Source organism: Carex rostrata, chromosome 8 (assembly GCF_964058835.1).
Source record: "Carex rostrata chromosome 8, lpCarRost1.2, whole genome shotgun sequence".
In the NCBI taxonomy this organism is placed as follows: domain Eukaryota; kingdom Viridiplantae; phylum Streptophyta; class Magnoliopsida; order Poales; family Cyperaceae; genus Carex; species Carex rostrata.
In genome coordinates this window covers 12,767,679-12,793,202 of record NC_135925.1, presented here as the reverse complement: position 1 = coordinate 12,793,202, position 25,524 = coordinate 12,767,679, and the positions used below count along the sequence as shown (strand labels likewise).

Below are 25,524 nucleotides of genomic sequence, written 5' to 3'. Positions count from 1 at the left end.
GGAGGAGAAGGTCAGTGGAGAGGAGAGAATGAGAGAAATAATGGGAAGAAAAAAGAGAGGTACGCTTGAGAGAGAAAAATTAAGCAAGAGATAGATACGAAGAAACCGCACTATGCGCTTGAGAGATAGAATCAACAGAAACAATCAGACTTGAGGGAAGTAGAGAAGGGTTTAGAGTGGAAGTCGCAAGCTAAGTTGACGGAGAAGAATAGCAAATTTGAGCTTGGTCGGAAGCTTCGGGGAAACCGTAGAGAACTTGGAGTGGAGAGCTTGTTGGTAGAGGTGGAGTGGAGAGCTTGTTGTTGGTAGAGGAGGAGAGTTCCAGATTGAAGGAGAGAGTAAGAGATGAGTTGGACCGCTTAAGAGCCTTATAGAGAAAGGAAGACAAAATATCGGCACCTATAGAGATGTACTGTAGAGCCTTCAAAAGAAGATCTCAAGCATGAAATCTGCATCAGACGGATCAAAACAGAGATGTACTGTAGCAGTACAAAAATTATATATATAATAGATGGGCCCTATCTGTCGGTCTTACTGTAGCTATCACTGTTTCCGTATTGTAGCGGACTCCATCAGGATTATATCTCCATTCTTATATATGCACATAAACGTCTTGATTCACCAATGGCTATGATTAAAAGATGAAATTTTAGATTTAATATTAGCCCTCCAATCAAATAATTTGTTTTTCTTTTGATTAAATGCATTTTTTTTTATGTGTAGAAATCTAAATTTAGTTAGAAATATACTCGCCACACATACTGTTGCCAATTAAAATTGAATAGAGAACAAAATTGGGGAGAAAAATCAATTTATTAATTTCCTTACTTCTCCTCTCCAGCTGTATCCCATTCCTTATTTCCTTATTTAAGAATCATGATGAATGATCATTTTATTTTTAGGAATATCAAATGATGACATCTTTGAAAAATATTTTATTAGCATTTGACATCTTATCAAATTATTTGATATCTTCAAATTTAATACATTACTTAATTTGAGCTATATGAATCTTTTTACAATTTTACTTCAATTTTGATAAGATAAAATATTCTTTTTTATTAGTATGTTCAGGTTCGTTCATAGTTTCAGTTGTTAATTATTTAGATAACAAATGTTGAGGAGGGATTTTAGTAATATTAACTATAATTTGTGCCACAAAAAGGGTGTAATCGGATCCCTCATATATATATATATACAGAGAGAGAGAGAGAGAGAGATGGGCTATGGTGCATTGCAATGCATGGAGGGGTTTGTGCATTGGACCATAAATCTAAAATTCAAAATTCAAATGGCCTATCCAAACCGTTCATATTGTTCTCCATATTAATATGTGCTTGGAGACCAAATTTTACATTTTTCTGAATTTTTTTTACTATTTATTAAGTATTTTACAAAATTGTTGATCCAACGGTGGCTTAACAAAACAGTAAAATCAGCAGCCACTGTTGGATCAACAATTTTGTAAAATACTTAATAAATAGTAAAAAAATTCAGAAAAATGTAAAATTTGGTCTCCAAGCACATATTAATATGGAGAACAAGATGAACAGTTTGGATCGGCCATTTGGATTTTGAATTTTAGATTTATGGTCCAATGCACAAACCCCTCCATGCATTGCATGCACCATAGCCCATCTACATATATATATATATATATATATATATATATATATATATATATATATATATATATATTATTAATAAAAAAAATCGGATGGTGGCATGGTGCCAATGACTAGACTAAAACATAGCCTAATTCAATTCCCCTTTTAAAAAATGGAGAAAAATGACTATCTTTGTTCTTTTTCTTTTTTTAAGGAAAGTCATTGACTAGTTGACTGATGAGTGGATGATTGGATGGTGTCCATGGAAGGGCTTGTAATAACTAAGATTCGAGCTGTCTATATGTATTTTATAGGAAGATAAAATATAAAGATGTATATCAGTGTAATTTTAAGGATCACTCTTATAAACAGAGGTGGATCTAAGGCTTAGTTAAAGACGGCTAAGTCACCTCTATGATTTTAAAGTTTTAATTATAGATATTGAATTGAATTTTTTTTTTTACTTTTTATATAGTTTAGCCATCCTCAATAAATGACATATGTTTAGTTGTAGCTAGTGTATTTATACTCGGGCGGGTACGGGTACCCCGGGTATACCCGGGACGGGTACGGGTATGGCGGGTATAATTTTCAAAAACCATACCCTACCCGTCCTATACCCTTACCCGTGTACCCTTGACGGGTAAGGCGGGTACGGGTACGAGTATTTTTTTTTTTTTTTTTTTGTTGGTTTTTTTTTTTTGCTGGTTTTTTGTTGGTTTTTTTTTTTTTTTTTTTGCTTTTTTTTTCTGGTTTGGGGGGGAAAATCAGATTTTTTGAATTTTGAAATGGGATAAACAGTGGTCGGGTATACGGGTACGGGTAGTTGGGTACGGGTAGTCGGGTACGGGTTTAGTCGGGTACGGGTAAACTCGGGTAGGGTATGGTTGGGTATTGGTCCAAAATAACGGGTCCGGTCCGGTTTTTGCCCGTATCCGCGTACCCGAGTACCCGACCCATACCCGGGCTCGGGCACGGATACCCCGGGCGACGGGTACGGGTGGGTATGATCGGGTATACCCGACCCGGGTTTTATTCAAACTCTAGTTGTAGCCTAGTGGTTAAAACTTTATTTTATAGTTGAGAGGTCTTGAATTTAAATCTCAATCACTACAATTATATATTTTAATTTTCAATCACTCTATAAAAAAAATGAGGAGGGTTCCACTGCACCCTCCTTTCCTGCTCCTAACCTGCTCCTAAATCCGCATAAAAAGTTGTGCAAATCAGAGTGTTGATTATAGCAAAAAGTCATCATCCTGTACTGGACGCCTCCTGTGCCTCCTTTCTCTCTCAATGATTAGAGATCTCCAGCGTGAAAGAAAAACTCTCCTTCGCGTTCTGTTCTCTCTCAAACGCTCTCTCACACAACTCTTTTTCTCACTCTCACCCTCTTGATCTCGCACACAACCCCTTCGTAAAAAATGAGGAGAATTTGTGCGCCCTTTCCACGCAACTGAGGACAACCTAAACTGCTCACCTTTGCTCTCCATTTTCACCCTATGAACTCTCTGAAACTTGAGGCATCAATGATTAAGAGGAAAAAGTTCTGATACGTTACCCTTTTATCATTTTTTTTTTCAGATTTTGAAATATGTGGTCTACCACCAACTTTTAATTACAGTAATGGATTACAGAAAGGAAGAAAATAAAAAAAAATCATACATTATATCACTTTATCATTTTACAGGAAATTCAAATGTGTTAATTTCAACTGAAAAATTGTAGATTTTATAGGATATTCTACTGCTAATATATATTGAGTGAGTCTATGGTACTATGCATATTACGATTTGTTACCGTGCTATGGCTCTATTCGAGTTTTCAAATCCTAACGGTCGATCCGAACTGTTCATCTTGTTCTCCATATTAATATGTATTTGGAGACCAAATTTTACGTTTTTTGAATTTTTTTTTACTATTTTTTTCGATTTATTGAAAATCACTGTTTTTGGATGGTCCAGAATTTTCAGATCAAGTGATTTTCTAAATCTCTAAAAAAAAGTAAAATTTAAAAAAAAAAATGTGAAATTTGGTCTCCAAACACATATTAATATGGAGAACAAGATGAATGGTTCGGATTGACCGTTAGAATTTGAAAACTCGAATATAGAGCCGTAGCACGGTAACAACCCGTGAGATGCATATTACCATAGACTCACTCATATATATTTTACAATATTGTCATTATTAGAAGCGGATTTAGATTTTCCAGTTGAAAATTCATCACATGTCTAAAACTTTAATTAAGCATACCAAATTTACATTTTTGGTTAGGTGATAACTGATACTTCTCTGGATGCAGAATTATTGAGTGACCAAATCTAAAACATTTTCTAATGAAAAGTTGTTTTTCATTCAGAGTTTTGTTGGAAAACTAAAGTTAAGAATTAGGTTTCATACTAGAACTTGACAGGCAGAAAGCGGCTTAAAGTGATACGTGCTGCTAGATGAAGAAAAGACTCCTTGATTTTGTTCTTCATTTTGAAGTGTGTAGTTAAGGTTTTTGGGGACATGTTATAAGTTTTTAGAGATGGAAACATTCATATGTATTTTTTATTATCCATATATCTATTCAATTTTGTTTTGGGATGTTGTTATTATCTTTTACTGGTACTTGCCAATTAAGATGTCTTAATTTGGGTATTTACATGATGTGAGATCCTGATGCTACAATTCATCAATTGCCCATTTCAAAATTATACTAGAACAGATTATGATAAGTTTTGATTTATTGTAAGCTAACAAGAGTCTCATAGTATGATGTACTAGTACATAACAAGAGATGATGTACCAGTACATACAAATTATGCTTAGCACATTACAACACATGCCAGTACATAACAAGAGTACCATAGAAAATGGTACTGTTTCACAAGAACAACTACTTTGATAATAAAGTGAGAAAATAGTAAATATTATCCAAACTAACATCAATTTTAATTTATCAAAAGCTAACAAGAGTATCATAGTATGATGACTACAAGGGTAAATATGGAACAATTGTCAAATTAAGCATCACTACATCCAAAATAACAAGTGTTGTACTTTTTTCATAAGCACAACTACATTTAGAAAACTCAAATCAAGGCTTTCAAGTACTGTACGTTTTTCTCTACATTATTTTATAACTCAGAAAGACAAAATGAAATCTGAAACAAAAGAATCAGACAAAAATATAATAGTTAGGATCATTCTTAAATGAAAATCATTATCACTCTTCTTGAATGTAGAATCATTCTTATTTGTATTATGTTCGCAAGAATTATCTATCTCCATTTCATCCTCAATAGAAGCATCTTCTGAAATACAAACAAATATTTAATGACAACAAGTATGACATAAGCTTACATAAAGGAAGACTAATATGAAAATTATGCAAGCTGAATTTTACCAAATCTAAACTAGAAAGCTAAGACATGCACTCTGTACTCACAACAGGTATTCACAAAAATATTCCTGGAACTACTTGCCAATACTTTTGGTTATATGACCATCAAAAGTCAAATATTGGCTCATTTGAATTAATTTTTATATTTGCAGATAAGCACACAAAAAAAATGTTGCTTTGCAATAGTAATCTAGCTTGCTGTGGAGTATAGTTGGAATGCTATTATCCTTGAATTGGTGAAATAATATTTGTTTCTTGCTCAATTCAAGCATATAGATGAAATAGCTTTATTTGCAAAAAAGAAATATGCTTTTTTGTGCAACAAATTGAGAAAAATATTTTGATATTTGAACAGATTTTAGATACAGACCATAAACCTTATGTATTTGATCATGTCTAATTTTTTATAAAGGGTATTGAGAGGAATTTGAAACATAAAAAAACAAAGTAAACTAAAAACAGAGATTGCGTCTCAGTACTGTCTAGATTCTAATTTGGAGATTTCATCTCAGTACCTCCAGTATGCAATTTAATACCTCATGTAAATACTGGATGGTTCTAAAATCAGAGACAGCTTGTAATTTCATTATTTTTTAAATCAAAGCAAGCTGACTGTTACTAAACTAACAAAAATTTATAGAGAATTTCTGAAGTTTTGCACACCATCTTATGAGGAGTACTTCAGAGTTGAATTTCATTATTACTCTATGCAAATTTAAAGAAATTTAATATAAATTTAGAAAGTAGATTATGTCAGAGAATAGAGACTGATGATGGCGGCGACCAGGGTTCGACGGAACATGAAAGTGCATCGCAAGGAGGAGGAGGCGATCATCTGATTATCCATAATCAGATGGCAATTTCAATCACAGGAGAGAAACAGTAATATGTGGTCACTGGAGAGCAAAAGAAGAAGTTGAGGAGTGCTTTTTCGGAAATGAAACGTCGTGATTAAAAACAATCTGATTCATTGATCAAAATAAGATGGTTGGCCCAGATTTAGGATCAGGTTAGGAGCATGAAAAGGAGGTGCAGTGGAACCCTCCTCCAAAAAAATTTCTAGTTCAGCCCCTGCTAACAAATTATATAGGGCAAAAGGATAAAGCAAATTGATAGTAAGATAATAATTTTTTCACATTTAAAGCAGTGTTAAAAATATTTCTTTCAATTTCTTCTTTTTCTAGACATGACCACAAAATTATAAGAAAACTTCTTAAGAAATTAATAAATCTTCTTTTTCTAGACATCACCACAAAAATATAAGGAAACTTCTTAAGAATTAAATAAAAACATTTCTTTCACTTTCTTTTTTTTCTAGACATCACCACAAAAATATAAGGAAACTTCTTAAGAATTAAATAAAAACATTTCTTCCACTTTCTTCTTTTTCTAGATATGACCCCAAAAATATAAGGAAACTTCTTAAGAAAATTCATGATGACATGACTCCACTAAAATGAAATTATTGTGCAAACACGCTTCAAATTCACTGCAGTGTTGACTAGTTGACTGATGAGTGGATTTTTTTAGATTTTTTTTTTCTTTTTTTTATGGAAAGCCATTGACTAGTTGACTGATGAGTGGATGGTGTCCATGGAAGGACTCGTAATAAGTAAGATTCGAGCTGTCTATATGTATTTGATAGGAAGATAAAATATGAAGATATATATGAGTGTAATTTTAAGGATCACTCTTACAAATTATATAGGGCAAAAGGATAAAACAAATTGATAGTAAGATAATTATTTTTTCACATTTAAAGTAGTGATAAAAATGTTTCTTTCACTTTCTTGTTTTTCTAGACATGACCACAAAAATATATATAAGGAAACTTCGGAATGGAATCTGCTCATTTTCTTGAGAAAAAGGAGGATCATCCTATTCTCCAATCCGATCCGTTCAAAATCAATCAAACGGCTTCAATTATATCTGATTCATTTTAATAGATTATATTGATATAAAAGAAAAAAAAATTGAAGCCGTTTGGTCGATTTTGAATGGTTCGGATTAGAGAATAGGAGGGTCCTCCTTTTCTCAAGAAAAGGAACAGATTCCATTCCGAAGTTTCCTTATATATATTTTTGTGATCATGTTTAGAAAAAGAAGAAAGTGAAAGAAATATTTTTATCACAACTTCAAATGTGAAAAAATAATTATCTTACTATCAATTTGCTTTATCTTTTTGCCTTATATAATTTGTAAGAATGATCCTTAAAATTACACTGATTTATATCTTCCTATAAAATACATATACACAGCTCGAATCTTAGTTATTACGAGTCCTTCCATGGACACCAATACACCATCCAGTCTTCCACTCATCAGTCAATTAGTCAATGAATTTTCTTAAAAAAAGAAAAAGAAAAAGAAAAAAAAAGATATTTGTTTTAATTATGATTTATTAAAAATAATTCACAGAATGTGGGCTCCTAGGTTCTTTTCGGATTCACAAAATAGTCACTGTTACTGAAGAGTCACATGCATTGGTACTGTAGCCTGACACTACTAACTATTCATTCATGTATGGGTACATAAATGAACTAGGATGGTTGTAAGAAGTTGCAATAATTGGAGATTTTGTTTAGGAAATTACTTTAGCTGCAATAATATCCATTGTAATTTGTTACCATTAGTGATAAATTTGCCGAGATTTTTATATTTACCCAAAAAACAATATTTTTTATTAAAAATAATCACGATTTGGCGAAATTTTTAAAAATACCCAACCTGCGGAAAAAATCCACGGCCCGGGATTTTTTATTCCGCCCTGTGGAAAAAATCCGCGGCCCGGGAATTTTAATAATTTTTTTTTTTTTTGGAGATTATGCTTTTGAGCCCAACTTTGCACCTCTGGTTAACATAGCAAATCATTTTCAAAAATCATGAAAATTGACCGAAATGCAGACTTGACATCGTAAAACAAGACTGTCAAGTTTCACACAAAATCTCAAAACAGATCACGAGATATCATCTCTCAAAAATTGCCCGAACTGCTGAAGGAGTGCTTCTGAGCCCAACTTTGCACCTCTAGTTAACATACCAAAGCATCTTCCAAAATTATGAAAATTGACCGACATGCAGTATTGACATCGTAGAACATAACTGTTAAGTTTCACAAAAAGTCTCAAAACAAATCGCGAGATATCATATCTCAAAAATTGTCCGAACTGCTGAAGGAGTGCTTCTGAGCCCAACTTTGCATCTCTGGTTAACATAGCAAAGCATCTTCCAAAATCATGAAAATTGACCGACATGCAGTATTAACATCATAGAATATGACTGTGAAGTTTCACAAAAAATCTCAAAACAGATCGCGAGATATCATATCTCAAAAATTGCCCGAACTGCTTAAGGAGTGCTTCTGAGCCCAACTTTGCACCTTTGGTTAACATAGCTAAACATCTTCAAAAATTATGAAAATTGACCGACATTCAGTTTTGACATCGTAGAGCAAGAATCTGAAGTTTCACACAAAATCACAAAATAGATCGCGAGATATCATCTCTCAAAAATTGCCCGAACTGCTGAAGAAATGCTTCTGAGCCCAACTTTGCACCTCTGGTTAACAAACGAAAGCATCTTCAAAAATCATGAAAATTGACCAACATGCAGTCTTGACATCGTAGAACAAGACTGCATGTCGGTCAATTTTCATGACTTTTGAATATGCTTTGCTATGTTAACCAAAGATGCAAAGTTGGGCTCAGAAGCAGTCCTTCAGCAGTTCGGGCAATTTTTGAGATATGATATCTCCCGATCTGTTTTGAGATTTTTTGTGAAACTACACAGTCATGTTCTACGATGTTAAGACTATATGTCGGTCAAGTTTCATGATTTTTGAAGATGCTTTTCTATGTTAACCAAATGTGCAAAGTTGGGCTCAGAAGCACTCCTTCAGCAGTTCGGGCAATTTTTGAGATATGATATCTCGTGATCTGTTTTGAGATATTTTGTGAAACTTCACAGTCATGTTCTATGATGTTAAGAATGAATGTTGGTAAATTTTCATGATTTTTGAAGATGCTTTGCTATGTTAACCAGAGGTGCAAAGTTGGGCTCAGAAGCAGTCCTTCAGCAGTTCGGGCAATTTTTGAGATATGATATCTCCCGATCTGTTCAGAGATTTTAAATAAAACTTCACAGTCATGTTTTAGGATGTCAAGACTGCATGTTGGTCAATTTTCATGATTTTTGAAGATGGTTTGCTATGTTAATCAGAGGTGCAAAGTTGGGCTCAGAAGCACTCCTTCAGCAGTTCGGGCAATTTTTGAGAGATGATATCTCGTGATCTGTTTTGAGATTTTGTGTGAAACTACACAGTCATGTTTTACGATGTCAAGATTGCATGTCGGTCAATTTTCATGATTTTTGAAGATGGTTTGCTATGTTAATCAGAGGTGCAAAGTTGGGTTCAAAAGCATAATCTCAAAAAAAAAAAAAAAATTATTAAAATTCCCGGGCCGCGGATTTTTTCAACGGGGCGGAATAAAAAATCCCGGGCCGCGGATTTTTTCCGCGGGTTGGGTATTTTTAAAAATTTCGCTAAATCGTGGTTATTTTTAATAAAAAATATTGTTTTTTAGGTAAATATAAAAATCTCGGATAAATTTGACTTGAAGAGGGCACATTAGCATTTCAAACCCTATAGATTATAAACCCTGACTTCACAAATTCTGACACATTAATTCTGAGCAGAACCATTCAAAAGGACTGCAAAAAAATTTAAATAAAGAAAACAGAGGACCAAGCAAGTAGTACAAAAGATAAAGGTCGCACCTACATAGAAGATATTAAATAGAGGAGGGTTCAAATGCCTCCATGTTTTTGTGCCTCCATCATGCCTCCATCTCTCTCCATCATTTTCAAAGTTCAAACAGTCGATCCGAACCGCTCAACCTAACCTCCATACTAAAATATGTTTGGAGACCAAATTTTATATTTTTAGGAATTTTTTTACTATTTTTTTAGATAGGTACAAAAATATTGTTTTTAGATGGTTCAGATTTACTGATTTTGTACCTATCTAAAAAAATAGTAAAAAAAATCCTAAAAATATAAAATTTGGTCTCCAAACATATTTTAGTATGAAGGTTAGATTGAGCGGTTCGGATCGACTATTTGAACTTTGAAAATGATAGATAGAGATGGAGGCATGATGGAGGCACAAAAACATGGAGGCATTTGAACCCTCCTCTATTAAATAAAGCATGAATATAATGAAGCGTTTTTTTCTTATATATGAGTTGAACTAACGTACTCTTAAGCTTACTAAGCTTTTTGTGAGCTTAACTAAAAAACTAATTAAAATAAATTTAAATGATGAATCTAAATTATTGAAACTGATCTACTTCACTAGTATATATATAATAAATGTGAAGAAATAGTTCTCCCTCGTGAACGTTATTGTCGATAACATGGATGTTATGATTAATAATGATTTTTTTAGATTTTGAATTTTCACAGAAGCGTTCACTGTTGTCAATATTTTATTTTTCTATTAATAAAAAAAATCAGATAGGGGCATGGTGCCAATGACTAGACCAGTGTTGTAAAAAAGGGTCTTAACGGCAGTTTAATCGTTAACGGCGGTTAAACCGTTACGAATACACTTAACAGATACTTGTTTGCAGATGAAAACGATTAATTCACCGTTTTACTGTTTAATCATCCGTTTATTTCCGATTATTCCCATTTATTCCAATGAATATTTATTTTTCACATTGATTTTTTTTTTCTGTGATAGTGTGTAATAATAAGTTTTATTTGTGCTTGGATATAAATTTAATATTTTATATATATGTTTTTTCTTCTTACTTAATTTGAATTTGATTAATTCTTCTGTTATTCATATACCATATATTTTTCTTACTAATTTATGATGTATTTTTTTTCAATTAGTACGACATATTCATTTATAAAACTGAGTTGTTATCATAAATTAAATTTAGTAATTTTATGTCAGAATGTTCCATTTTTTTCAAATAATATGTTATTAGTATTTAAAAAATTTATTTTTTGAATTTATTTTTTCATTAAATAAATGTGTTACTTACACATGTAAAGTGCTTATGCGTTCAAAAAAATAAACGTAGTGTCATGTTATAATAATGGAACTATGTTAAATTAAGTTTATTTGATAAGTTTAATGAGTTAAATAAATTATGATATATATATCATGAGTAGGAGGGTTCAAATGCACCCAAATTTTTGTGCACCCAAATGTACCATATCTTTCAAATCCTTTTTCTCCGTTTTTAAAGTCCGAATAATCAATCCGAACTGTTAAATGCGATCTATATATTAAGATGTTCTTGGAGACCAAATTTTACATTTTTTGGAAATTTTTTACTATTTATTAAACCATTTTGAAAATCGCTGATCCAATGGTCCAGAAAATGTAAAATCAGCGATTTTCAAAGTGGCTTAATAAATAGTAAAAAATTTCAAAAAATGTAAAATTTGGTCTCCAAGCACATCTTAATATATATATCGCATCTAACGATTCAGATTGACTATTCGGACTTTGAAAATAGAGAAAATTGATTTGAAAAATAAAGTATATTTGAGTGCACAAAAATTTAGATGCATTTGAACCCTCCTCATATATCATATAAGTTTATTTGTTATATATGATATATATAGCAACTGACATTAAGTAGAATGTGAAGAAATAGTTCTCCCTCGTGGACGTTATTGTTGATAACGTTCTGCATTTTATTTTGTTAATTAGTTTGTTAATTATCTTCAATAATATGGAGGTTATGTTTCATAACAATTTTTTGAGATTTTGAATTTTCACACCAATACACCATCCAGTCTTTCCATGGACACCATTACACCATCCAGTCTTCCTCGAGTCCTTCCATGGACGCCATCCAGTTTTTTTTTTGAGATTTTGTTAATTAGTTTGTTATCATCTCTCTCGAGTCCTTTCATGGACACCAATACTAGTGTTTGGTAAACGGGTCGGGCTGGGCCGGGCGGTCCGGCCAAAACCCGGGCACGGATACGAATAGCCATGGTTACGGGCGTTATGGGCACACGGGTACAACGGGCCGGGTATTACGGGTTTTTTTTTCAAAAATTCTGCCCTGCTCGTTTAATACCCGTGCTCGTCACGGGTTCGGGGGCAGGACTGTCAGAGTACGGGGGGCCAGGCGATCTGGTCCGGTCTGGGTCCGGATGCGGTTTTTTTTTCTATTTTTTTTCTTTGAAAACCAATAAATTATAAATCCAAATTCATACCAATTAAAATTCATTTGACATGATTATGGTTGTATATTTGAACTCAATAATTTTTGTTATAATAAAATATAAATCAAAAATTTCTTAAATCAATTACTTTAAAAATAATGAATTTAAAAAACAGAAATAAGAAATAAAAAAAACAGAAATAAAAAACAGAAATAAGAAAAACAGAAACAAAAAACAGAAATAAGAAAAACAAAATTTAAAAAACATAAATTAAAAAACAGTATTTAAAAAACAGAAATAAATCTAACCTATTTCAAAAATATAATTACTTCACATATTCAAAATATATTCAAAACAAATCAAATTACTTCACATATTAAAATAAATAAATCTAACATCTTTTATTAACCTATTAAAAATAAATCCAACATTTTGAAAAATAAATCTAACATATTCAAAACAAATCAAATTACTTAACATATTCAAAAAAATAGATCTAACATCTTTTATTAACCTATTAAAAAATAAATCCAACATTTTAAAAAATAAATCTAACCTATTCAAAACAAATCAAATTACTTCACATATTGAAAAAAAAAAAAATCTAACATCTTTTATTAACCTATTAAAAAAATTCAACATTTTGAAAATTGAATCTAACCTATTCAAAACAAATATAATTACTTCACGTATTTAAAAAATAAATCTAACATCTTTTATTAACCTATTAAAAAAATCAAACATTTTGAAAAATAAATCTAACCTATTCAAAACAAATCAAATTACTTTACATATTCAAAAAAATAAATCTAACATCTTTTATTAACCTATTAAAAAATAAATCCAACATTTTGAAAAATAAATCTAACCTATTCAAAACAAATCTAATCACTTCACATATTCAAAAAAAATAAATCAAACATCTTTTATTAACCTATTAAAAAATAAATCCAACATTTTGAAAAATAAATCTAACCTATTCAAAACAAATATAATTACTACACATATTCAAAAAAATAAATCTAACATCTTTTATTAACCTAGTAAAAAATAAATCCAACATTTTGAAAAATAAATCTAACCTATTCAAAACAAATATAATTACTTCACATATTCAAAAAAAAAACTAATCTATTTTTTTAATCTATTAAAAATAAATTTGAATTTCAAAAATAAAATCTAACCTATTCAAAATAAATCTAATTACTTCACATATTCAAAAAAAAAAATTCTAACATCTTTATTTAACCTACTAAAAATAAATCAGAATTTCAAAAATAAAATCCAACATATTCAAAACAAATCTAATTACTTCACATATTCAAAAAGAAAAATCTAACATCTTTTATTAACCTATTAAAAATAAATCCGAATTTCAAAAATAAAATCTAACATATTCAAAACAAATCTAATTACTTCATAAATTAAAAAAAAAACTAACCTATTTTTTTAACCTATTAAAAATAAATCCGAATTTCAAAAATAAAATCTAACCTATTTAAAACAAATCAAATTACTTTACATATTCAAAAAAAAAAATCTAACCTATTTAAAACAAATCTAATTACTTCACATATTAAAAAAAAAAAATCTAACATCTTTATTTAACCTACTAAAAATAAATCCGAATTTCAAAAATAAAATCTAACCTATTCAAAACAAATCTAATTACTTCACATATAAAAAAAAATATCTAACATCTTTTATCGACCTATTAAAAATAAATCCGAATTTCAAAAATAAAATCTAACATATTCAAAACAAATCTAATTACTTCACATCTAACAAATCTAACATAAACTAAATAAATATAACAAATCTAACATAAAATAAATCTTACAAATCTAATTACTTAACAAATTTAATAAATCTAACATTCAATAAATACAACAAATCTAATTACTTAACATTTGTTTAACATTCAATAAATGGGGGGAATTTGAGTTTAAAATTTGAATTTTAAACCAAAAGTAAAAAAAAAAAAAAAACTGCCACGGGCTCACGGGCAGGGTCAGAGGCACGGGCGCACGGGTTCACAGGCATGGACTCACGGGTATGGGTTCAAGGGTATGGGGGTCCGGGTTCTCACAAGTTTTTTTTTCAAAAAACCGGATCGGACCCGTTTAATACCCGCGTACCCGTGCATATCCGTAGCACGGACACGGTCCGATCCGAGCACAAACACGGGCGGACCGTTTTGGATTGAGCCCCCAGGAACATTTACCAAGCACTAACCAATACACCATTCAGTCTTCCACTCATCGGTCAACTAGTCAATAGATTTCCTTAATAAATAAAAAAAAAAATGTCACTTACAGCGTGGTAGCTCATAAAGAAGCAGAGTTGCTTTCAGGAAACTTCTTAGAAAATTCATGATGACAGGACTCCACTAAAATAAAATTCCCGTGCAAACACGCTTCAAAGTGGAAACTATTGTCATTAACACCTTTTGTACGATTCGTCAAAGCCCCAAAAACTTTTGTCGGAAAAAATAATCTTTGCCTCGTAATTATCCCACATAAGGCCATTAATTTATTTGTTATAATTTAAAATCATTTTTTGCAACTTCTGCGAAGGAGACCATTCTAGCTCCTATAAATCACGCATTTGAGGCCTTATATTCCACCAATCCTAAAATCACGCATTTCTCATCATAAACCAACATTTTTGGTTTCTCACCAGTTGCCACTGCTCGTAGAATACAGAAATTAAGGGAGATGGCTGAGTGGATTGTAAATTTTGTGCTCGGCAAGCTTGCTGATGTCGCGGTCCAAGAGGTTCTCAGCTTGCACGGTGTCGATAAGCAAGTGGAGACAATGAGCCGTGAACTCGGCCGGATTCAAGCTTTTCTAAAAGATGCCGACAAAAAACAAATAACAAATGAAAAGCAGAAGTATTGGATAAAGGAGGTGAGAGATCTTGCCTACTCCATAGAAGATGTTATTGACATCTTTCTCATGGAAATCCCACAACAAGAACCACAAAAATCCACAGGCATGATGCATAATATGAAAAGGATGATAAGGAAAACCAAAAAATACACTGCTGTACGCAAACTTGTTGATGACATAAGTCTAATTCAGGCCAAGATGAAAGAGATTCAGATGAGTAGACTTAGGTATGTAAAGTTGGATTTAAACTTAATGGTACTTAGTCATCTCTATGATTTAAATTTTTCTAATTATGTATATTTAAATATAATTATTTTGCTTTTACAGTTTTTAGAAAGTCCAACTTTTTTCATAATGCTAAATGTGTGTTAATTTGTAGCGTAGTAGTTATAATTCTACTTTGTAGTAGTGACTTGGATTCAAGTTTCAATGCTCAAAATATTTTGCAATTTACATTTTAGCCCTCTCAATTTTTTTTAAATTCTATTTCTGTAGCTATGGAATCAATAATCTGGGCGAGGACAGTGGAGAGATCCAACTGCCCATTAGGCCATTCGTGTTGCCAGACATTGATCCTGAAATTATTGGATTCGATAAGGATCGAGACCATATTGTCAAAGAGTTGCTTGATGAGACCACTAAAAGACGTTCTGTGGTTTCAATTTGGGGTGCTGGTGGACTTGGAAAAACGACTCTCGCACAGAAAGTATACAATAGGTATGGACCATGTGTTTTTTTCATTTTTAATCTCATCTAACCCTTTAATATATCCATGTTGTTACAACTACCTCATGTTTTTTGGAGGATCTTCTGCAGAGGTATTGTCAAAATGAAATGGTTGTGACATATTGTTGAATATGGTACATTTTAGACGTCTCCGGCCTAGCTATTAATGGCCAAACCATAGTCCTTAGATCGATAATAAAAATTCCAATTTATATTTATACATTAATTTGTCCATCAATTTACATGTATTTCTTTTTTCAGTCTATCATCTATAAATTATGGTTATACTATAATCTAATACATGTTTTATTTTATAGTAATGATGTCAAGAATCGCTTTGGACGTCGTATATGGGTTGTTATTTCTCAAAAGTTCAAACTAATTGATATTTTGGGAAAAATACTGCAACAACTCGATCCTCAAATCGATCCCAGCAAGCTATCAAAAGATGAAGTAGTTTTACTTACCAAGCTTCATGAGTCTCTTAGAGGCAAAAACTATCTCGTAGTCTTTGATGATGTTTGGACAGATGATCTATGGATTCAAATTGAATCAGTGCTTCCAGATGAAAATAATGGAAGTCGAGTACTTATAACCTCTAGGTCTTTTGATGTTGTTAAGAATGCAGATCCCGCATGTGAACCATACAAACTTGAATACCTAACAGATGATTTAAGCTTAAAGCTTTTATTAAAAAAGGCTCTTCCTAATCAGGATTCAAATAATGGTGCCTTTCATGATCTTTCTGAAATCATGAATAAATTTGTCAAAAAATGTGATGGGTTGCCTCTTGCATTGGTGGTTGTAGGAAGTTTATTATCCAAAAAACCATGCAACTATAATGCTTGGAGTAAGGTGTTAAAAACAATGAGTTGGGATAATGATGGAAAGAAATGTAATGAGATTATTGGCACTAGTTATGAGGACCTACCATTTGCTCTTAAATCGTGCTTCATGTACTTTGCTGCATTTCCCGAAGACTATGAAGTATATGCCAAAGATTTAATTCGAATATGGGTTGCGGAGGGCTTCATACCACAGGAAAATAACAGAACATTAGAAAAAACTGGAGAAAGTTTTTTGGAGGATCTTGTGCAGAGGTATTACTTCTTTATGTAATGCTTTACACATTTTAGAAAATTAGCATGCTAATTTCATTGTGCAAGTGGTGGTTCCAATTTATTTATTTATTTCATGAATGCCCTTAGGAATATATTAACCCATTTGGATTCAATAAAAGTCCAATATCAGTACTACAGGAGAATCAAAGAGAAAAAAAATACCGAAAAAAAGCAAAAATCCATCAGCCGTATTAGTTATGTATATAACATGCAATTGAATTGTTTTGAAGCATACTATTTTTCCCTCATCAAATATTTATTGCATAGAAAATTTATGAATGCTAATATTATAATACGCAATTAGTACTTTCTTTAACTGCTTTCTTTAGAAAATGTGACCTTTAATAATTTAGTTTTGATATTTGTGTGAAATCCTAATCGGATGTGGTTGTTTACTGAAATATAATTTTGTTATTGTATAACAGGAGCATGATTCAGGTTAAATCTAGATCTCCTGATGGGTCTATTCAGTGTTGCCGCATACACGATCTCCTACGGGATCTCGCTGTCCGAAAAGCCAAGGAAGACAATTTTCTCATGGTGTATTCACATCCAAAGGATCAGCTGAGCATGGGTGGGGCGCGTCGTGTGGCAGTTCATCATTCAGATTGTGACGAACTCGCGATGAGCCAAAACCTGCGCACTTTGTTGTACTTCGGTGACAAGTACATGCCAAATTGTTCAAAGCAGAGGCTACTAAAAGTGGTAAGAACTGACTCGTTGGATACCAAAATAAAATTGGAAATGTTTGAGGGATTGAGTCAGTTAAGATACCTAAATCTTACTGGGCAGTCAAGGGATGACAAGCGTGAGGAATGCTTAGAGAAAGCAACAAGTGCTATGAAGTTTCTACAAACTCTTATTTTACCGATTCACGTAAAGCTTCCTGATTGTGTATGGCGCATCAACACATTGAGGCATGTCAATCCAAGATCATTTTCTAAAGTGCCACCGTCAACAAAACTAACAAATTTGCAAATGCTTCCAGTGGTGATTATTAATGAATCATGGGAAACAGAGTTACCTCATCTACCCAATTTACGTGAGTTAAATTTATACAATGAATCATCTTCATGGGGGACAGCTGTCGCTTTCCTAGGCACAGTAGAACACCTGATCTCTCTCTCGATTTCCAGTTCTCGTAGTCCGTTAGACACATTTGACATGAGGAACTTCCCATTTTATCAGACTCTACAATTTCTCAGATTATATCAATCTAGAATCTCTCATAATGAAATGGTCGATGTTAGCATGTTCCCTCCTCACCTCACTTATCTTCACATTTATAATTACCAGTTCCATCAAGATGTAATGTTAGTACTGGAGAAGCTACCATGCCTCAAGGAGCTCGTACTAATCCAAACATCCACCACTAATCGAAAAATTAGTTGTTCGGCTCAAGGCTTCAGGCATCTAGAAGTCTTGTATCTTGATGAATCTTTCTTGGCAGAGGATTGGAAGATAGAGGAGGGTGCTATGCCCATTCTTAGAGAACTCACAATTTGGGGGTGTAGTCAATTGCGTGGTCTTGAGGGGCTACGACACCTAACCAACCTTCAAACATTGACATGGATAAAGTCGAGAAGTGGGGGTGATCAGGAAGATGAGATCTTGAACTTACTCAAAGATGTTGTTCCTTCAAATGTTCAAATCAATCTTCTTTAATTTCACTCCAGTTTGATATATGTAATCGTTCTCTCTTAAATTTCTTGTATGTGTGCTTTGTATTTATTTTTCAATTTAGTGACTGACATTTATATTTTTTTTATTCGAAATAAAAAACATAATTCAAGATTGCAACTTGAGCTAGCTTCATAAATAGGTTGCAAACGCGGTCAATAAATCCATGTTCGGAGTGCACTAACTAAATGATAAAGCATACACAACAGACAAAAAAAAATAATAATATACAAAGCACGAAATTTTTATTTCCGAAAAAATTGGTCAATTTTTCTTCCCTATTTGCTAGCGGGTCCATGAGTGAACCGAAATACCCCAAATTGATTTTGACATTGATGCTATGATCAGAGATTAAATTCTGGAGTTCAGAAAAAAGAAAATTCAGAAATTTATTTGATTTTGGAGAAGTACCTCAAGCGTCTAAATGTTTTAGAGAAATTTATATATACACCCATCAAAACTTTGTGATTTAGATATTTTCCCATCAATATTTTAAATTTAGTTATTTCCCCATCTAAACTTACTCATTTTATTAATATCCCCATTCATTCATTTAATCACTTAAAAATACAACTTAATATTAATAAAATTTTAAATTGACAGTTTTACCCCCATCTAATTCTTCCCTCTCCTTCACTACCCTCCCTTTTCCTTTTCCTTTGTTTTATGCAATACCCTAATTTTTATTTTTTTTAGAATTTTTTTACTATTTATTAAGTATTTAACAAAATTATTATATTCTGACCATTGAATTTTTGTACCCATCTTAATAAATAGTAAAATATTTAAAAAAAATGTAAAATTTGATATCGAAACACATTTTAACATATCCATTATATTGAACGGTTTGGATCGATTGTTTGGACTTCGAAAATATAAAGTTTAATCCGGTGTCATAAAAAAAATGTAATTACTTCGGATATCATTCATTTATTACTTTATTTATCCTTAAAGTTTCAAAAAGTACCATTTTAATCCTTAAATTTTTCAGTTTGAACCAAATCAACCCTACATTTCAAATCCATTAAAAATAATTCTCATTTATCGTGGAACATCACCTAAATCAATACTAGCACCGATATCTGTGCCACCATAAATTAAACTAATATATATTGACATTCATCTTTCCTTATTTCATAAATATAATTATGATATGTGAATACGGACGACGGACGTGGACCTTTATTATAGAAGAAGAGGAATCAACTTGTAACATTTGAAAGTTATAACAATTTATTTTTGTGAATTTTAAAATTTAAATAGTTTATCCAAACCATTAAATATGATCTCTATATTAAAATGTGCTTGAATGTGAACTTTTATATATTTTTTTGAATTTTTTTACTATTTATTAAGTATTTTATAAAACTTATGTTTTTAGTCAATTTTGTACTGACGAACAACAGTTTTATAAAATAAATAGTAAAAAAAATTTAAAAAAAAATATAAAATTTGATCTCCAAGTATATTTTAATATAGATATCATGTTGAACGGCTTGGATCGACTGTATATCACAAAAAAAATAAACAACAAACTCAAATCAACAACGCACTGGTAGAGGCAAACAATGAAGATCAAACATTTCTTTCATCCAAATATTGAACAGCAGAAATCATAAGGTGGAGATTTAGCAAAGCAACAATTCTTTATTGAACTTTATTTAATCATTAAATCAACCATTGACTCAATCAATTGAAGTAAGAAGGGAGAAGTGCAGACTTATCTGATGAGCTTATTAAAAATAATTATTAAAAAATGTTAAATTTTTAGGAGGAGATGAGCTTATAAAGCAGACTGTGTTCAATCGTACTGCACAACAATTTATGCAGAAAAACAAATACAAAAATAGTTAAATTTTTTAACAATTATGTGATATCTTAAGTAGAGCAATTACATATTCCTTTTAACTAAAAAGAGAAAACAATGACATATGAGACATTCGATCAACTTAAAAACAAAATAAACAATTTGAATAGATGAGAAATTAGATAAAATGACTTGTCTAAGAAACTTGAAAGCTTAGACTTCTTTATGTATTATAAATTTAATAGACGTCTCGAACACAAGAGAAACATGAAGATCTCATTATGACTTCATAGAAAGTCAAAAAAGAAAGGAGCTATATAAACTCCTAATAGAAAAATCCTATGAAAATATTATTTGAACTGAATGAAATATTAAAGAACTTCCCTAAATCATTACTTCTCTAAGCTACAGACATCAACTATGTACATGAATAAAACCACAGAAGACAGGCACATAAAAAAACAAAGAAATAAAAATTACTTGTCATTTGGTACATAGAAATCAAAAGTCACATCAACTGCCCCAGTCTTCTCCCCAGCATCTTTATATTCAATACCAACAATCTGACCTTTGTAGTTCTCATCTGACTCTTGGTATGCTGGCTTAACCCTCCGTACCGGTATTGTGACTGAATAAAGCGTACCAATGTCGGAGTCAGTACTCACATTCAATTCCACCTTATCCTTAGACTCGATATCCACAAACTCAGATAGGGTTTTGACAACATTTTCTAGAATCTTCTTTTTTGCTAGATCAGAGACAGAACACCGGTCAGAGAACAATACCATTTTTAGCCTCTGCCTCGCAATTTTTGCATTCGAGTCCCCCCGGACAAGGATAGTTTTGGGGAATAATATTTTCCAAGCAAGGATAATTCGGTTGAAGAAATTGATGTTCGCTATTTCAGGTGTTATTAATGAAGAGAGGCTCTTACTGGACAATGCTTGGGTTCGGATTGACAGCGTTCCAGGCTCTTTGTTTGTTGTTTTGGTCATAGCACCAAAATAGTTAGCTGGTCCGGAAATAAAACTGCCATATTGCACCACCTACACAAAACGAGAAATAACAAGTAAAATATTAACATAAAAAGTTGAAATACAATATACCAGCCAAATGTCATTAACTGCTTCCTTTTCTTCGATTTGGAGTTCAAATGCTTAAATATGGCTAAACTTAGGTTTAACCTAAGCTCCAACAACAACAACAAAAAAAGGTATGATTATTATGGTAACCTGCCAGATGGTGCTATACTGGTAGTCATTAAAGGTCTGATTAGCAGCTTCTTTTTATTTAGTAAAACCAAAATCTAATTTGCCAACTCTATTAATGGGAAATCGGAATTTTTTTAATCTGAGTACATCACATACAAAATCTGTGAACCAAGAAAAAATTTGATTCGCTCACAATGTTTACTATCCTCGTGCATATGTTAGTCATTAATGGGAAGGAGAAGTAAACAGATCATATTCAATGGATGCAACATAAGTTTACTGAGTTTTTTCACATTTTCAGCAAAACATGAATAGTCCACTTTGGTCAGTCACATGAATTATAATGGCAGCATATTGGTAGTTGTACCCGTAATGTTAAAAAACCATTATCTCTCCAAATTTTTTATCGTTTGCCCCTCCTATAAATGAGTATTACATTTAAAGGACACATACCAGATTATATATTTCTTCCTACAAGTCAAACTTACTAATTTTCAATAAAAAGCGAATGTTTTTTTATATTTTATGTACTATTTTCCAAAACTTTATTTCTCTTCTTTGGCTATTTATATGCAATATTCTTATTTTTTTTCTTTTGTTCCACGTGTTTGTATGTGCAAAGTAACAAAAATAAATTATATACTAAAAGACATTAGATGAATATTTTAAATTTTCACTTGTGTTAGTTTTTTTTTTATATAGATGTTTATTGTAAAGATGTTAATAATTATAATATAAACATATTTAATACTCGGCTAATATACGTAGGAACTTGGACTTCACTGCAAAATGTTGCATTTGACAAGTCAAAAATAAATGCTAGGAGTAATATACAGCATCCAGGATCCACAATTGTTTCAGGAAATAGGCACAATGGAGCAAGCAAGACCAAGCTTGAAATTAAGAAGAAAAATAAACAAAAAGTAAGACCGGGCTCCCTCTGCCCCACATAGGACCTGTAACTGTAGAACCATAGTATATTAAACCTAGGGAGAACAAGAAAGCTAAAAAGAGAGGGATAGAACCTAGTTTGATAGACAACTAAAATGGATTGTGATTTTTATCTGAAAACCAGGGTGCTCACATCTCCCTGTTGGAGTTTAATTTCTTGCAAGATTCGAAGTCAAATATACGAATATTCTGAATATGAACTCCCTAATTTACTAATTTCATCAATTCACAGTTTTGTTCTCGGACTTCTAATTTGAAATTACTAAATTAAAAGAAAAGTGGTAGTCGTATGTGAGTAATATCGCTTGCTGCATAATTTGCAGAGTAGACACATGAAATAGAATCTGGAATACTAAAATAAATAACCGAGTCATTCTGAAATTAGTATAGCAAGTAAATAATAAAGAACAAAGTTTCTATGTGAAAGTGGTAAAGCAGGTCTAACCAAAGGGGAAATCAAAGCCTGCTGTTACCTAATTTTTCTTTTGCTTTAATTGTAACAAAGCTTTGCTTAATAAACCCTGAGCCTGTCTCAACTGAATCTCAAATCAAACCACTCAGGCATTATTTCATCCACGAACTAAACCTACATTTCCAAATCCAAAACCCTAAAATCTAAACCCAATGCCAGGACTTGTAAAACCTGTCTAGAATACTCTAACTGAACCAACAGCCTATTACGGATAAAATTTAAGAAAAAAAAAATACCTGAAAGGCGTTGCTTGAATTGTAGCGCTTGGAAAGCAATCCCCTCTTTTCTACAGCCACCTTCTGTCCAGTCACAAAAAACCTAGATCTTGAGTGGATCCGAGCTTGGTGACCGTTGTTGTTGCCATGGCTGGAGAGCTCGCCAACTGGATTACAGGGAAGAAGAGACATGGAAGCGCACCCTTATGTGAGAGAGAGAGAGAGAGAGGAGACTGGCGCAGTTGAACCCTCGATTTAGAGTTAGCCTTACAAATGGGTCGACGATTGGTTGAATCTAGGCCCAATGAGAGATTCGGCTCCCTCTCAAATTGTACGGATTAATTGGAGACCATAATCGGACGGTGCAGCTGAAAAGTTAAAAAAAAATTAAAGACCCATGTGACTCCTCCGTACAATTGGAGATTATAATCGGACGGTGAAGCTGAAAAGTAAAAAAATAAATAAAAAAATAACCCATGTGAAAAGCTCATCTACAATTTTCCCTTATTTGCGAGTGTACAATCCTCTCTCCAATAAGTTGTCCCGAGTTCAAGTTAATAATTGTTCTCGTGATGATTAATTAACTGCACAACTCGATACTAGAGGTTAATTCTTTCGACGAATTGCATCAGCTCTATACAAAAGTTCTTTATCGAGGATTAAGATCACATTCTTTAACCTCTCTTTGTCTGAATCCTATTCTCTTGTCCAATATGCACCTCTATTGCTGGATTAAGTCTCCTTAATTTTTTCCTACAGAATAAAACAACCGAATATAAACTCCTTAATACATAGTAAAATTTAACTCTACTCATGTTGGAACGGCCTCCATAAGATTATAGTGTTCAGATTCTACCCTCTTCCGGTGTTATTAGGTGCCTGGAGGATGTGAAGTTGTGAACTCGTGTGTGATAGTAGTCAAGATCAGTGTTGCAAAATGCGGTATGCGGAAGGGCACCGCATACCGCATATACGGTATGCGGCCGCATATGCGGATTTTTATGCGGACTAATATATGCGGATTTTAAAATAAGAATTCATATATAATTTGTATCATTATATGCATAATCTCACAACAAAAATAAAAATACAAACATAAATGTGAAATAATGAATAACTGTAGTCAACATATCAGTTATCACAGGCCACAACTCACAAGTCAGTTATCACAGCATAATACATAAATTTCATAGCATACAAACATAATGCGGTTCTATGCGGCCGAATATGCGAAACCGCATAGAACCGCATATGTTTTTTCCTATGCGGTTTCCAACCGCATACGCATATGCGGCCGCATATGCGCCGCATAGAACTGCATTTTGCAACACTGGTCAAGATCGAACAATTTGGATCGGAAATTCCCCCCTATTTATATGGGGTCATAAGAAACCACATTGATGTGAGATGTGCATTTACAATTGGAAAGACCAGCTGGACACCTCCAGCACCTTCTGAAATTAAACAAGAAAAACTTTCACAGTCGTTGTGACCAGTGTTATCAAAATTAGACCGGTACGCTCGGTTGGACTTAAAAATCGGATCAAAAAAAAAAAAAAAAATTCAGTTCAGTTCAGTTTATTAAGAAGACTACATATACAAAATGCTATAGAACCGATAAAGATCGGATTAACTAATCGATTTTTATAAGAAAAATTCAGTTTTTTTTTTTTTTTTGCAATCATCTTAATATTAACTTACATATAAACTTTATAATCATTTAATAATGTTGACAGTTTATTAGTTATTAAATGTTAAATTTGTTTTGTGGTACTTTTAACAAATTTCCGTTCGATATGTTGTGCCCTGTTTCAAGACTTCCCACAAATAAGAAACTTAGGGCACGCAACTGTTCCGTAGAAAAAAAAAATTCACTCAAAGTGAATTTTCTTTTTCCCACGCGCACATTGTTTCGGCCATTCAAATTGGATCCGAACCCAAACCCATTCCCGCCTGGCAGCCGAACAGGTACTTAAGCTGTATGTTAGTACTGTGTGAATCATTATTTTTCCTAGGACATTTGATCTCTCCTTTCCCAAGATTCTCAACACTCAGAATACTTTACCATGTCATTAAAAAAAAAACACAGTCACATCATAATTGTACAACTGGTACATGACTAGGATAATCATAACATCATTGATCAGAGCAGGCATCAAATTCCTAGTTTATCAGCGAAAGCGATACTAAACCAAACCCATAAGCAAAGAACCAAATAAATCTAACAACACATGCTTGGTCTCCAACAAACATACAAG

At 32.3% G+C, this 25,524-nt stretch overlaps 2 protein-coding genes across 3 annotated transcripts in view; one reads left to right on the top strand and one right to left on the bottom strand.

Annotated features, from left to right (window-relative positions):
- The window catches only part of LOC144558404 (cell division topological specificity factor homolog, chloroplastic-like), a 36,338-nt gene extending 12,778 nt beyond the window's left edge, over positions 1–23,560 (bottom strand). Inside the window, exons 1-2 of one of the 2 annotated variants that reach the window (XR_013512892.1) lie at positions 23,288–23,560; positions 20,827–21,463 (exon numbers count right to left, since the gene is read on the bottom strand). Coding sequence is in view for 1 of the 2 variants with exons in the window: in XM_078307252.1 (XP_078163378.1) it covers positions 20,894–21,463; positions 23,288–23,458 (741 nt within the window). In the remaining variant the exon portion in view is untranslated. Of the gene's footprint in view, positions 1–20,760; positions 21,464–23,287 lie in introns of those variants that run through there. The other variant, XM_078307252.1, reaches the window with a different exon arrangement.
- LOC144558855 (putative disease resistance RPP13-like protein 3) lies at positions 14,791–18,773 on the top strand. The gene is made up of 4 exons (XM_078307760.1): positions 14,791–15,310; positions 15,579–15,800; positions 16,127–16,909; positions 17,356–18,773. The coding sequence occupies exons 1-4, from the start codon at positions 14,910–14,912 to the stop codon at positions 18,593–18,595; spliced, it is 2,646 nt and encodes an 881-aa protein (XP_078163886.1). The 5' UTR covers positions 14,791–14,909; the 3' UTR covers positions 18,596–18,773.
- Positions 23,561–25,524: the final 1,964 nt, after the last annotated feature.